The sequence below is a fragment of the Oncorhynchus gorbuscha genome, linkage group LG19, assembly GCF_021184085.1.
Source record: "Oncorhynchus gorbuscha isolate QuinsamMale2020 ecotype Even-year linkage group LG19, OgorEven_v1.0, whole genome shotgun sequence".
Lineage (NCBI taxonomy): Eukaryota > Metazoa > Chordata > Actinopteri > Salmoniformes > Salmonidae > Oncorhynchus > Oncorhynchus gorbuscha.
Window position 1 is genome coordinate 59,753,795 of NC_060191.1, and position 16,561 is coordinate 59,770,355.

At 42.8% G+C, this 16,561-nt stretch overlaps 1 protein-coding gene across 1 annotated transcript in view; it reads right to left on the bottom strand.

Moving 5' to 3' along the window:
* Positions 1–16,561, bottom strand: part of LOC124005871 (eukaryotic translation initiation factor 4 gamma 1-like) — a 55,850-nt gene that overhangs the window by 22,054 nt on the left and 17,235 nt on the right. The window contains 1 exon segment of the mRNA XM_046315501.1: positions 3,321–3,454. Within this exon segment, the coding sequence (XP_046171457.1) occupies positions 3,321–3,454 (134 nt within the window).

Consider the following 16,561-nt stretch of genomic DNA (forward strand, 5'->3'; position numbering starts at 1 on the left):
GGGGGGGGGGCAGTCTGTGCATATTTGTAAACAACAGCTGGTGCACAAACTAAGGAAGTCTCTAGATTTTGCTCACCTGAAGTAGAGTATATTGTGATAAATTGCAGGCCACACTACTTGCCTAGAGAGTTCTCAGCTATACTTTTTGTGGCTGTTTATTTACAACCACAAACATTTTCTGGCACTAAGACTGCACTCAGTCAACTGTATAAGGAAATCACTCACCCAGAGGCGGCGCTCCTAGTGGCCGGAGACTTTAATGCAAAATCTCTATCAACATGTTAAATGTGCAACCAGAGGGAAAAGAATTCTAGATCATCTGTACTCCACACACCGAGACAAGTACAAATCTCTCCCTCGCCCTCCATTTGGTAAATCCGACCACAACTCTTTCCTCCTGAATCCTGCTTACAAGCAAAAATTAAAGCAGGAAGCACCAGTGACTTGGTCTATAAAAATAAAAGTGGTCAGATGAAGCAGATGCTAAACTACAGGACTGTTTTGCTATCACAGACTGGAACATGTTCCGGGATTCTTCCGATGACATTGAGGAGTACACCACATCAGTCACTGGCTTTATTAATAAGTGCATCAAAGACGTCGTCCCCACAGTGACTGTACATACATACATACCCCAACCAGAAGCCACGGATTATAGGCAACAGTCGCACTGAGCTAAAGGGTAGAGCTGCCGTTTTCAAGGTGCGGGACTCTAACCCGGAAGCTTACAAGAAATCCCGCTATGCCCTGCGCCGAACCATCAAACTGGCAAAGCGTCAATACAGGGCTAAGATTGAATCATACTACACCGGCTCCGATGCTCGTTGGATGTGGCAGGGCTTGTAAACTATTACAGACTACAAAGGTAAGCACAGCCGCGAGCTGCCCAGTGACACGAGCCTACCAGATGAGCTAAATTACTTCTATGCGCGCTTCGAGGCAAGCAACACTGAGCCATGCATGAGAGCATCAGCTGTTCTGGACGACTGTGTGATCACGCTCTCCGTAGCCGACGTGAGTAAGACCTTTAAACAGGTCAACATACACAAGGCTGCGGGGCCAGACAGATTGCCAGGACGTGTGCTCCGGGCATGTGCTGACCAACTGACAGGTGCCTTCACTGACATTTTCAACATGTCCCTGATTGAGTCTGTAATACCAACATATTTCAAGCCGACCACCATAGACCCTGTGCCCAAGAACACAAAGGCAACCTGCCTAAATGACTACAGACCAGTAGCACTCAAGTCCGTAACCATGACGAGCCATTACCAGCCTTTCAAAGCACAACACCATTAGCCCAGAAACCCTTTACCCACTCCAATTTGCATACCGCCCAAACAGATCCACAGATGATGCAATCTCTATTGCACTCCACACTGCCCTTTCCCACCTGGACAAAAGGAACACCTATGTGAGAATATTCATTGACTACAGCACAGCGTTCAAACCCATAGTAACCTCAAAGCTCATCACTAAGCTAAGGAACCTGGGACTAAACACCTCCCAAGCTATAGGGTGAAAAATACAGTAGTGTCGGCACAGGTACACATTTATTTTACAAAGTTACTTTGAGTCAAAGTATCAATATAATATCATCCAAAACAATATTGTGATATGGGGTTCCTTGAGTGGTACAGCGGTCTAAGGCGCTGTATCGCAGTGCTAGAGGCATCACTACAGATGGTTCAATCCCAGGGTGTATCACAACCGGTCGTGATCACGAGTCCCATAGGGAGGCGCACAATTGGCCCAGCGCAGTCAATCATTGTAAATACGATCTCTTTCCTAAACTGACTTCCCTCGATAAATAATAAATGATGTAACTATCGTTCCCCCATCACTAATAGACAGACCAGATGAATACAGACCAGCTGAGGACACCTGCACCAACAGCCAGAGAAGAGGCACCTCAGTACTACAGCACTAAAGAACATGCTCGAGTCACAGAAGTTTAGTGTTACAGTTATCTAATTCAAATCACTGACTGAACATAAATCATGAGGAATAGGCCCATCTAGAATCTTCCCTGGACAGATTGCAACACTACCCACATCACAGTGTTAATCATCATCACACAATCATCCTGTCACATCCACCTTTAAGAGCGTAGGTCAGACAGGAAGACACAGTAGCTGTAGACCAAAACTGCACTATTAAACCTTCACAGTGGATGGGGAAAAGGCATCCGTGTTGGACACACCTTACTGACTGAAACATAGACACCCTTTATTGGCACAGTCCTTCACTTCCTTTAGGGAGAATCACTGAAATATTTAAACGCTGCTCTGGTTGATGGGGATGTTTGACTGTATAACATCAGGCCATTAACATCTCTTGGGGTTTCCAGATCTGTTACCTGTCCATTCTGGGATGAGGATACCTGATTGTCTACCTAAGTAGAGGTGTTACGTGGGGCTGGCCTGAGGTCCTGCAGTTAGTGCCACTGACCCCGGCATACCAGAGTGAGCACGGGTTCCAATCCAACGCACCGACTACCAGAGTGGGCACGGGTTCCAATCCAACGCACCGACTACCAGAGTGGGCACGGGTTCCAATCCAACGCACCGACTACCAGAGTGGGCACGGGTTCCAATCCAACGCACCGACTACCAGAGTGGGCACGGGTTCCAATCCAACGCACCGACTACCAGAGTGGGCACGGGTTCCAATCCAACTCACTGACCTGGTGCTCCTCTGTTCAATAAAACAATATGAAAGCAGTAAAAAAAGCAGTATTGTAGAGGTGGGGCGATGAGTTTACCTGTGTGTATGTATATTTAGGTGGTGTATAACAGGTAGAGGTGGGACGATGAGTTTACCTGTGTGTATGTATATTTAGGTGGTGTATATCAGGTAGAGGTGGAACGATGAGTTTACCTGTGTGTATGTATATTTAGGTGGCGTATAACAGGTAGAGGTGGGACGATGAGTTTACCTGTGTGTATGTATATTTAGGTGGTGTATAACAGGTAGAAGTGGGACGATGAGTTTACCTGTGTGTATGTATATTTAGGTGGTGTATAACAGGTAGAAGTGGGACGATGAGTTTACCTGTGTTTATGTATAACAGGTAGAAGTGGGACGATGAGTTTACCTGTGTTTATGTATAACAGGTAGAAGTGGGACGATGAGTTTACCTGTGTGTATGTATATTTAGGTGGTGTATAACAGGTAGAAGTGGGACGATGAGTTTACCTGTGTGTATGTATATTTAGGTGGTGTATAACAGGTAGAAGTGGGACGATGAGTTTACCTGTGTGTATGTATATTTAGGTGGTGTATAACAGGTAGAAGTGGGACGATGAGTTTACCTGTACCTGTTTGCGCTCCCTTTTGGGCTGGATCTGTTTCTGTGGAGGTAGTTGCTGCTGCTGGGGGGGAGGGTTCATGATAACCGGAGCAGCCGGCAAGGAGGACGTGTACTGCTGTTGGGCCGGGTAGTATGCCCCTGCTGTGGAAAAAGAGACGTCCCAAACATTTAAATTAGCATACAATTATACTGAATATAAAAATGCAACATGATACAATTTCAAAGATATCGCTGAGATACAGTTCCTATAAGGAAATCAGTCAGTTCAAATAATTTCATTCGGCCCTAAAAAAATTGGGAGCCAGGCCCAGCCAATCAGAGTGACCTTTTCCACACAATAGGGCTTTATTACAGAGACATATTGGCATTTACGTTGTCCCCGTCACCAGTAAAACTATTTCTTTCACTTATATGCTGTGCCGTTTTGTTAATTTGTTCAGTCATTTCATCCTCAACCAGGATTTCATCATACATGTGAAGTAGTGAAGTTTCAGCTCTGTCTGTCTGTGGCCTTTCTTCAGTGCACACTGCCACTCTGTCCGTTTCCATCCGATCCAGCAGTCTCTCACATTTCACGTAAACCATGTTTCTTGTCTGCATCGAAGTAGCTGTCCTTGTACCAAGCATAGAGTATAGCGGCGACACAGTAAAGAGGCTCAGAGAGAATGCCACCGAATCGTTTGTTCACAGCCTCTAGTAGAGTAATTTTGCAAGTTAACCCCACGGTCTGTGCTGGCAGTTTTTTTAACAGGCATTTCAATGCAATGACAGAGGGTATCACGTCTGCTGCAGACGCAGTTGATGAGCTTATTTCGAGTCAGTTGTTTGAATACAGCTAGGTGTGTGTTCATGTTTCCAAGTTTCAAACATGTTCTCAAATGCCATTGCAACGGTATGAGAACCAGCAGTCTTGAGTATGCAATATGGTTTTCCTCAGTACGAAATCCTTGTCGACCCACTGTGCGGTCAGACAGCATGCTTATGGGGCTGATATCGCTGGTCCAAATGTCAGTTGTGAAGCTAATAGCAGTGACGCCCATGTATGTGCGTTTCAACAATACTGCAAGTCCGGTAGGGCTAGATCTGAAAAATAGCGCCTACCGGGGCTCAAGGTGCTCGACCAGATAGTGAAAGCCATCATCCACAACAGAACGGTTGATTGTCAGGTCGCAGTTGTAAATGAGAACTTGTTTTCAACTAGCCTACCTGGTTAAATAAAGGTGAAATAACATTATAAATTGTCAAGGGCAATAAATTCCAATATCTTGGCGTTAATGGATTTCGCCTTCAAGTTGTCTCGCTGAAATGTTCTTACTCGTTCAAATGACTGTTCGACTTGAAGTTGTTTAGTTATTTGAAGTGTGAGCTTCATTTTTTCTGCTATTATTCTAAGTAGTCGCTGAACGTCTGGGGGTGATGCACTTTCAAATAAGAAATTAGGTTTGTGGTATTGAAGGATGTCACTTTCTCCCCTCAGGAAATAATAGAAGCACAAACGTTGCATATGGCCTTTTTAATCTTCCTTTGCAACTTCAAAATAGATCCACACAGCAGACATTGTGGGCTAGGTTAGGAATGCTGTGTTGCACATGTAGCGATGTCTTTTTCGCGGCATCATCAAGTCATCTACCTACATTATATAGGTCCGCTTCGACATCGGATTTGCACATCAGCGCTAAACTAGACGTCGGGCCGATGGCGGCATTTTAAGCCAATATTGTCCGGTTCTGATTAGCTTACTGATATATCGTGCATCCCTAGTTCTCGCTTCTCAAATTACGGTCAGATGTATATGTCAGAACATGGATCGCCGTTTATTCTTCTTTTCTACTCTTGTTCTCCTTGCTAGATATTACACACATGTATGGGTTGGCAGCAAATTTCATCGCCATTGAGCCATCTCTCATTTTAGCAGTAAACAGCAAAAAGTGATGTGAGCGATGGCGAGAGATATTAAAAGGGAGCGTTGCTACAGCCTCGCTCCATCCAATTGTAACAGTAGGATTCAGTTACAACATGCCCATTTATTGAAATTAATTTGCCAATTAAGTCATTTCAAATTTCATCCTGGCAGCGGAGTAGTTTAGAGTGGTGTCCTGACAGCTTAATTATTTTTTTTTTAAAGAAATCGCCCGAACACAGAATGACTAGCGCATCAATAATAACAAATCATAGACTTTTTGTCATTACTGGCCTACACACACACTCCATAATGTGGAATTATGCTTTAAATCTTTGTTTAATTTTTTATAGAGAAATTAATAAAATATGAAAAGCTGAAACGTCTTGAGTCAATAGGTATTCAACCCCTTTTGTCAAGCCTAAATAAACATTTGCTTAACAAGTCACATAATAAGTTGCATGGACTAGGGGTAGAATATTTTACAAAATGTTGCAGCCGGAGAATAAATCCCCTTTCACCTGGCTAACCCGGTACTTCACACCAAAACCAGAAATCTCATTCTAAAAGTATAAAGCACACACACATTTGGATTTGATTAGCATGGAAACTCAAACCTGATGTTATCTGAGCAATATATTAAAATACATGTCATGAGCCCTACATTAAAGACATTTAATGAGACAAAGCCCAAATGATTGTGCAGTTATCCAATACATGACATAGGCACATTAACGTAGCTCGCTATATGCTCTCTTGGGTAAATAAATGAAACTAGCCAGTAGGCTAATCTTTGAATGTGTAAACTGTATTAGTGTACTATATGGACTGGAAAGACGCACCATTAAACCATGATTAAGCAAAACAGAACATGCGATTATGGTGCTACACATAAGGCCTACAAAGATACTAGTATAGGCTAGAGAATTTGATTTTAAAATATAATAGGGCCTATGACATACATACATACATACATACATACATACATACATACATACATACATACATACATACATACATACATACATGATTTTAAAATATATACATACATACATACATACATACATACATACATACATACATACATACATACATACATACATACATACATACATACATACATATACATACATACATACATACATACATACATACATACATACATACATACATACATACATACATACATACATACATACATACATACATACATACATACATACATACATACATACATACATACATACATACATACATACATACATACATACATACATACATACATACATACATACATACATACATACATACCTTTCATAATATTTACACCACCTCTTTCTATTGTTGCTTAACCTCTTGGTGTTAGGGGGCAGTATTTTCATTTTTTGAAATAAAACCGTTCCAGTTTTAAACGGGATATTTTGCAGGAAAAGATGTTAGGATATGCATATAATTGACAGCTTTGGATAGTGTTTCCTAACATTTCCAAAACTGTAAAGATATAGTCTGTGAGTATAACAGAACTGATGTTGCAGGCGAAAGCCTGAGAAAAATCCAATCCGGAAGTGCCCCAGGTTTTGAAAGCGCTGCGTTCCAATGACTCCCTATATGGCTGTGAATGTACCATCAACGAGCTTACGCTTTCTACATATTCCCCAAGGTGTCTACAGCATTGTGACGTAGTTTTACGCATTTCTGTTGAAGAATAGCCTTATGGGGGCACATTGCATAAGTGGTCACACGGGTGACTCCAAGAGAGATTCTCGCGTAAAGTGCAGAGGTAGCCATTACTCCAATCGGTCCTAGAGAAAAAGGAATTGTCCCGACGGATATATTATTGAATAGATATTAGAAAAACACCTTGAGGATGGATTCTAAACAACGTTTGCCATGTTTTTGTCGATATTATGGAGCCAACTTGGAATATTTTTCGGTGTTGTGGTGACCGCAATTTCCAGGCGATTTCTCAGCCAAAGGTGAAGAACAAACGGAGCCATTTCACCTACAAAAATAATATTTTGGGAAAAAAATGAACTTTGGCTGTCTACCTGGGAGTCTCGTGAGTGACAACATCCGAAGTTCAAAGGTAAACGATTTAATTTGATTGCTTTTCTGATTTCCGTGACAAGTTTGCCTGCTGCTAGCAAGGCTATTCTTTTTTTTAACCTTTCTTTAACTAGGCAAGTCAGTAAAGAACAAATTCTTATTTTCAATGGCGGCACATTAATCTTCTGCACATTTATCACTCGTGTTTAATTGCTACTTTGTAATTATTTCACCACTATGGCCTACTTATTGCCTTACCTACCTAATCTTACTATATTTGCACACACTGTATATAGATTTTTCTATTGTATGTTTGTTTATCCCACATGTAACACTGTTGTTTTGGTCGCACTGCTTTGCTTCATCTTGGCCAGGTCACAGTTGTAAATGAGAACTTGTTCTCAACAAGCCTACCTGGTTGAATAAAAGGTGAAAGAAAAAAAAGAAAGTGAAAAAAGAAAATCAGCATTTGTGGGTTCGATTACAGGCTCAAAATGGCCAGAAACAATGACCTTTCTTCATAAACTCGTCAGTCTTTTCTTAGTCTGAGAAATGAAGGCTATTCCATGCAAGAAATTGCCAAGAAACTGAAGATCTCGTACAACGCTGTGTACTACTCCCTTCACAGAACAGCGCAAACTGGCTCGAACCAGAATATAAAGAGTATAAAAGATTAAGTAGGGCAAACAAACAGACACTGGACAGAGGAACTCTGCCTAGAAGGCCAGTATCCCGGAGTCACCTTTTCACTGTTACTAACCTAATGGACAGAGTGGAAAGGATGCCAGTACAGAATAAATATTCCCAAACATGCATCCTGTTTGCAACAAGGCACTAAAGTAATATTGCAAGAAATGTGGCAAAGCAATTCCCTTTTTGTTCTGAACAGTGTTATGTTTGGGGCAAATCCAATATAACGCATCAGCGAGTACCACTAGATGTTCTATATCACTCCATATTTTCAAGCTTGTAATTGTTAAGGACTGGAGAGTTTTTTGGGTTAAAAAAAACTGAATGGACCTAAGCATAGCCAAATCCTAGAGGAACACCCTGTTCAGTCTACTTTCCACCAGACACTTGGAGATAAATTCACCTTTCAGCAGGACAATAACCTGAAACATAAGGCCAAATCTACACTGGAGTTGCTTACCAAGAAGGCAGTGGCCAGAGTGGCTGAGTTACAGTTTTGATTTCAATCTATGGTAAGACCTGAAAATTGTTGTCGAGCAATGATCAACAATCAATTTGACAGAGCTTGAAGAATTTTGAGAAGAATAAATGGGCAAATGTTGCACAATCCAGGTGTGGAAAGCTCTTAGAGACTTACAGCTGTAATGGCTGCCAAAGGAGCTTCTACAAAGTACTGACTCAAGGGTGTGAATACTTATGTTAATAAGAACATTTCTATATTTTATTGTCAATAAATTTGCCCAAATTTCTAAAAACATGTTTTCACTTTGTCATTGTGTGTAGATGGGTGAGAAATCTATTTTGACATCAGGCTGAAATCAACACAACAAAAGTCAATGAGTATGAATAATTTTTGAAGGCACTGTAAGTCCCAAATGGAAGGCAAACAGAATGTAATGTAATTTGTAGCACCATTGACACCACTATTCAAGCTCAGTAACTGAATGCATGCACACACTCCTATTGAATATGCATTCACCTGTATTGTGAGTAGTACTCTAACATCTTATTTTACCCATCTTACCAAGAGATTTCCCATTCAAATAAAAATAACCATTAGGTTTTGTCGTTAGATTGGTAAAAACTAAGTCAAACTTGATGCATTAATGTATGGTACATTTTATGACGTTGAATATCGGCCTAAAATATCTGTCAGCCTCCTTGACCCCCCCGAACATCAGTATGGGCACACAAAACACATATTGGTCGTTCTCTACAGTAAAATGTATTGACTGAGACAGACCAATCGGCTCCTAATAAATAGTTGGAGCTCCTTACAAGTTCACAAAGCTAAAGCATATTTTATGTCTCCAGTATTCATCTTGCCTGAACAAATGATAAAAGTCTAGGTTACTTCAGGAAATAGGCACAATGGTTTCCTCTGTTGACATGGTCCTGTAATGAAGGTTATTACCACAAATCACTTTTCTAGTGTTCCAGACACAGGGGCTAAGTCTACAGAAAAATCCTATCCTCTAGGCTTCTTCAGATCCACGTTAAGTGCTTGGGGTTGTTCCTGGACCAGAAGACACTAAAGTAGACCATAGGATCAGGAGCACTCCCTCATCCATTTGCCTGTCCACCACCAATCCTTCCCCCCTCTAAACCCAGAGCACCAATCACCATGCCCTCTCCCGGATTTTCCACATTCACAGAGAGATCACAAATTCAAAGACTCCATATTCAGAAATCCATGAGTCCTCCAAAGTGAATTTGTCTTACCAGACCTGGCCTTCCAAGGGCCTCAGATACAGTGTGAACCAGTCTCCTCCTGCTCTCTGAAACTGGTATTCTTTTCTCTCCCAGAAATAAAACCTCAAGGAACTGGTTTATCTGCCTGTGAGTAGCTCTCAGCACACATTTCAGTCTAAATCACATTACAGAGTCTGCATTGTTGACCAAGAAAAGCACTGACTAAATATAGTCAAAACCCACACAGAGTACTGAGACGGAGGGAGGGAGAGAAGGATAGAGGTGGAACATGCAGGAAAAAAGAAAGCAAAGGGAATAGGACTTTCTTGGAAAGACTCCCATCCCAGTAAATAAGAGCTTGAGATATGAGTCACAAAGAGAGGGAGGGACAACTCTGTCTACAGTTGTGCTTTGCCCTCAAAACTGCTCAAAGCCTCTTATACTACTCTCCTTCCTCATTCACTTGGCCACTCGGTTTGTCCTTCCCCATTTCTCTCAAAGTTTATCCACAAGCAGTGTGTGAGAGACATACACACAGTACCAGTCAAAAGGAGGAAGCAAGTCTTCTTATTATTGGTGAAATGGCACCGACAGACATGATCACCTCGCTTCAGGTCCTTAAAAAAAAAAAACGGTAGGACCTAAAGTGAGGCGACCATGTCTGTCGGCGCCATCTCACCAATAATAAGAAAAAACATTAAACATTAAAACCTGCATAGTCTCCTATGTATTATTTCTTACATCGTTAGCCCAGAAAATCTCAAGTGTTATTTAATACAGCCTTGAAGAACTACTGGAAATAAAAGCGATGTCAACTTTGCAACATTACGACCAGGAATACGTCTTTCCCGAAGCAAATCCTTTGCTTGGACCTCCACCCTGGACATGGGATCTTATCCCAGAGGCTGACCCAAAACAAAGCGGTCGCGCCAGACGGAGCAGCCTACTGGTCAGACTCAGAAGGCGAGAACACAATCCACCGCTTCCGATCATATTACTCGCCAATGTCCAATCTCTAGATAACAAGGTGGACGAAATTAGGGCACGAGTTGCCTTCACGGAAACATGGCTCACTCGGGATATGTTGTCAGTCGGTACAGCCACCTGGTTTCTTCACGCATCGCGCCAACAGAAACAAACATCTCTCTGGTAAGAAGGGCAGGAGTGTATACCTTATGATTAACGACTCAAGTCCTTTTGTTCACCTGAACTAGAATTCCTTACAATCAAATGACCAACCGCATTATCTTCGATTATAGTCACAGCTGTGTACATCCCACCCCAAGCAGATACCTCGCCGGCCTGAAATAACTTCTCTGGACTCTATGTAAACTGGAAACCATACATCCTGAGGCTGCATTTATTGTAGCTGGGGATTTTAACAAAGCTAACATGAGAACAAGACTTCCAAAATTTTAGCAGCATTTCAAATGCACGACACGGTAGCATTCTGGATCATTACTACTCCAACTTCCGCGATGCATACAAAGCCCTCCCCCGCCCTGCAATTCAGCAAATTTCACCATAACTATTTTTACTCCCAGCCAATAGACAGAAACTCAAACAGGAAACACACATGCTCAGGTCTATCCAACGCTGGTCTGCCTAATCGGATTCCACGCTTCAAGATTGCGTCGATCACATGGACTGGGATATGTTCCGGATAGCCTAAGACAATAACATTGATGATGTATACACCGACTCGGTGAGCGAGTTGATAAGCAAGTGCATCAGAGATGTCGTAGCCACTGTGACTAAAACCTTTCCTAACCAGAAACCGTGGATTGATGGCTGCATCCTCAAAAAACTGAAAGCACAAATCACTGTTTTTAATCATGGCAAGGCGACCGGAAACATGACCGAATACAAACAGCGCAGCTATTCCCTCCACAAGGCAATCAAACGTATGAGACGTATGTGGCAGGGTCTACAGCCAATCACAGACTACAAAAAGAAAACCAGTCCTGTCGCGGACATCGACATCTTGCTCCCAGACAAATTAAACTTCTTTGCTCGCTTTGAGGACAACACAGTGCCACTGACACAGCCTGTTACCAAAGCCTGTGGGCTCTCCTCCATGGCCAACGTGAGTAAAACATTTAAATGTATTAACTCTCGCAAGGCTGCCGGCCTAGATGGCATCACTAGCAGTGTCCTCAGAGCATGCAGCTGGCTGGTGTGTTTACGGAAATATTTAAATCAATCCCTATCCCAGTCTGCTGTCCACACATGCATCAAGAAGGCCTCCACTGTTCCTGTTCCCAAGAAAGCTAAGGTAACTGAATTAAATGACTATCGCCCCGTTGCACTCACTTCTGTCATCATGAAGTGCTTTGACAGACTAGTCAAGGATCATATGACCTCCACCCTACCTGATACCCAATCCAATAAGTCCACTGACAATACAATCGCCATCACACTGCCCTACCCCATCTGGACAAGAGGAATACCTTTGTAAGAATGCTGTTACTTGACCACAGCTCAGCATTTAACCACAATGGCCTTCACCCCTCCCCATGGAACTGGGTCCTGGACTTTGACGGGCCGCTCCCAGGTGGTGAAGGGAGGAATCAACATCTCCACCCCACTGATTCTCAACACTGGGGCCCCACAAGGGTGTGTCCTCATCCCTCTCCTGTACTCACTGTTCACCAACAACTGCGTGGCCATGCACGCTTCCAACTCAATCATCAAGACGACACTACAGTGGTAGTCTTGATTACCAACAACGACAAGGCGGCCTACAGGGAGGAGGTGAGGGCCTCTCGGAGTGTGGTGTCAGGAAAATAACCTCACAGTCAACGTCAACAAAACAAAAAGGGGATGATCGTGGACTTCAAGAAACAGAGGGAGCAACCCCCAAACCAGAGACGGGACAGTAGTAGAGAAGGTGGAAATTTAAGTTCCTCTGTGTACACATCATGGACAAACTGAAATGGTCCACCCACACAAACAGCGAGGTGAAGGCGGCGCAATAGCGCCTCTTCAACCTCAGGAGGCTGAAGAAATTTGGCTTGTCACCCAAAACCCTGACAAACTTTTACAGATGCACAATCGAGAGCATCCTGTCGGGCTGTACCACCGCCTGGTACCGGCAACTGCACCGCCCTCAACCGCTAGGCTCTCCAGAGGGTAGAGCGGTCTGCACAAAGCATCACCGGGGGCAAACTACCTGCCCACCAGGACACTTACACCACCCAATGTCACAAGAAAGACAAAAAGATCATCAAGGACAACAACCACCCGAGCCACTGACTGTTAACCCCGCTATCATCCAGAAGGCGGGGTCAGTACAGGTGCACCAAAGCTGGGACCGAAAAACAGCTTCCATCTCAAAGCCATCAGACTGTTATACAGCCATCACTTGAACTCTGAAGCATTTATTTGGGCTGCAATCAAAGGCTGGTAACTAATGAACTTATCCTCTGCAGCAGAAATAACTCTGGGTCTTCCTTTCCTATTTCAACATAGGGCTTTGCAACTGCACTTGAAGAAACATTCAAAGTTAGTTTCCACATTAACTGACCTTCATGTCTTAAAGTAATGATGGACTGTCATTTCTCTTTGCTTATTTGAGCTGTTCGTGCCATAATATGGACTTAGCCCTATTTGGTATAAGTCCATCTTCTGTATACCACCCCTACCTTGTCATAACAACTGATTGGCTCAAATGCATTAAGGAAAGAAATTCCACAAATTAACCAGGCACACCTGTTAATTGAAATGCATTCCAGGTGAATGCCTCATGAAGCTGGTTGAGGGAATGCCAAGAGTGTGCAAAGCTGTCAAGGCAAAGGGTGGCTACTTTGAAGAATCTTAAATATTACATTTTTATTTGTTTAAGACTTTTTTGGTTACTCCATGATTCCATGTGTGTTATTTCATGTCTTCACTATTACTCTACAATGTAGAAAATAATAAAAAGAAAGAAAAACCCTTGAATGAGTAGGTGTGTCCAAACTTTTGACTGGTACTGCATCCGCTTGCTCACACTCTGTATTGATGCCAGAGTTAACCTACTAGTTCACCAACAGAGGGACCAAACAAACACTTACCTTATTCACACTGAAAGATGCAATCAGAGCACAGCTGTATGTGTCCCCCAATTTTCTGGTTAAATAAAATAAAACATGTTGCAGTCTCATCAAGGCTAGACTGTTAAGAGTGTAGTGCTGAAGCCAAGTTCTCCTCTCATTGTCACAGGACCAGTGAAGAGGAGGGTCATGTGTCAGACTGACCAAATGACATGTGACACACACACACCCCATGACAACCTTATGACGAGTCTGATAAAGATGCAACAACCATACGATTTCCTAAAAGAACAACTCCAAGAGGGTCAATAATAGACCATACAAACATATCCTACGGTGATGACCGTAACTAAAGTGGAGTGAAGCAAGTCTCAGCAGCCTCACAATTTGGGCTGTGGTCTTTACATATAGCCTACTAATAAATATTAATGATTTTTGATTGAGAATGGCACACCCAAAAAATACGTCATCCATAGCCTGCACTCAAAAAGCAAATGGAGGACGCGCTTCCCTCGGTTAGGTTTTAATATGGCAGGAAGACTACACTGGTTGTGAAGCAAATTAATGTGCTTGAAATGTAATAATTGAGCAATAAATATAACAGCACACTAAAGCTGGGATGCTCTTTTAAATAGTGGCCAGTTAAAACTCTTCAATATGAGACTGCGCAATGACTGGGCTTATAAGACACCGTTTCACTGGGCTCTGTAGGCTATGGGCTCTCCAACCCTGTTTCAGGGGTCCGAGACCTATGGGCTACGTTTGGAATTATTTGGCCACTATAGTTGTGATACCAACCTTATCAAAACATATAGGACTATGGGCTAGGTTATAGGAGACTGACTTGCCTTTTAGACTGCAAATGCTGGGATTCATTCTCAAGTGATAATATTCTCACGTACAAAATAATGTTTGTGAAATGAGTTGATTTAGACTGGGCCATTATCATGCACCTGTTGGAATAGGAGGAAAATGATGTTATCTGTACGCACTTGAATAGTCAAATGGAGGAAGCTTCTCCCCTGCTTCATTCTCATGCCACCTACGAGATGCCTCTCCCTGCACAACATGTGATCCTATTCCACTCAAACTCAATGCCAGGGCTCTCAAGTGTTTGGTTTGATTTTCAATTTCATTGATGTCAGAGTGACATTATAAACTGGGTGGTTTGAGCCATGAACGCTGATTGGCTGACAGCAGTGGTCTATTTAAGCAATAAGGCCCAAGGGGGTGTGGTGTATGGCCAATAAACCACAGCTAAGGGCTGTTCTTATGCACAGCGCAATGCAGAGAGCCTGGACACAGCCCTTGGTATATTGGCCATATACCACAAAACCCCGAGGTGCCTTATTGCTATTACCAAAGTAATTAGAGCAGTATACATACATGTTGTCATACCTGTTAGCCAATCAGCATTCAGGGCTCAAACCACCCAGTTCATATAAGACTGTATACCACAGTTATGACAAAACATTTATTTTTACTGTTCTAATTACGTTGGTAAGCAGTTTATAATTGCAATAAGGCACCTCTTGGGTTTGTGGGATATGGCGAATATACCACAGCTAAGGACTGTATCAAGGTTGCTTTGTGCATAAGAACAGTCCTTAGTCGTGGTATGTTGTCCATATACCACACCCCATTGGGCCTTGTTGCTTAAATAGAGCACTGAGTACAAGGCCATTTGCAACTGGCCATTAGCGAGTTTGGTAGGATACTAATGACCATCAGTCCACAGTTTTGGAGAAGCCTAGTTACCGTGACTTAACAGTCACGTGGAATTTGAATGTGGTCATGACTGCCGGTATTTATTTATTTTATTTAACTAGGCAAGTAAGTGAAGAACAAATTCTTATTTACAATGACTTGGGGATTCCATCTAGCAACCTCTCGGTTACTGGCCCAACGCTCCAACCACTAGGCTATCTGCTTTTGTGTTTTGAGCACTCAGAGCAGTCAAGAGGCTCTGTGCACGTTGGTCAGTCTGTCCATGGCTCCAGAGGCCCAGACAAACGGAGTCAATGAGACAACATGTTAGTGTCGTCAGGTGTTTGAGAGTGCCACATGAGAGTACAGTATGTGAGTGCATGAGTATCAGAAGCTTTGTGAGGCGTTGAGAGCGCACGTGACTATTGAATTGTGTGCACGTGTGAGCATGCAAATATGGGACTCTGAATGTGTGTTTGTATGAGTGTGACCCTACTTCACCCTCCAGGCCCAGTTAATTCTATTAGACTGGCACCATGAGGGGGAGAAAAGTTCACTCTTCCAAATGATCTTGCTCAGAGGGAAGAAAGATGTATAGCCTGCAGCCTAAAAAAGCTCTACAATGGCATCTGACCAGATCTATAAAGCACACACACCCCTCTCTTACACAGAAACATGATATGCACAGAAACGCAAAAAAAAAGTCCTCTCACTGTCAACTGCATTTATTTTCAGCTAACTTAGCATGTGTAAATATTTCTTTGAACATAAGATTCAACAGACCTAGTTCCACAGACATGTGACTAACAGAAATTGAATAATGTGCCCCTGAACAATGGGGGGGGGGGTCAAAATCAAAAGTAACAGTCAATGCAGCTGGTGGCCACACCAGATACTAAGTTGTACAGTGCATCTTCTCCTCATGGACTGCACCAGATTTGCCAGTTCTTGCTGTGAGATGTTACCCCACTCTTCCACCAAGGCACCTGCAAGTTTCAGGACATTTCTGGGGGGAATGGCCTTAGCCCTCACCCTCTGATCCAACAGGTCCCAGATGTGCTCAATGGGATTGAGATCCGGGCTCTTCACTGGCTATGGCAGAACTCTGACATTCCTGTCTTGCAGGAAATCATGCACAGAACGAGCAGTATGGCTGGTGGCATTGTCATGCTGGAGGGT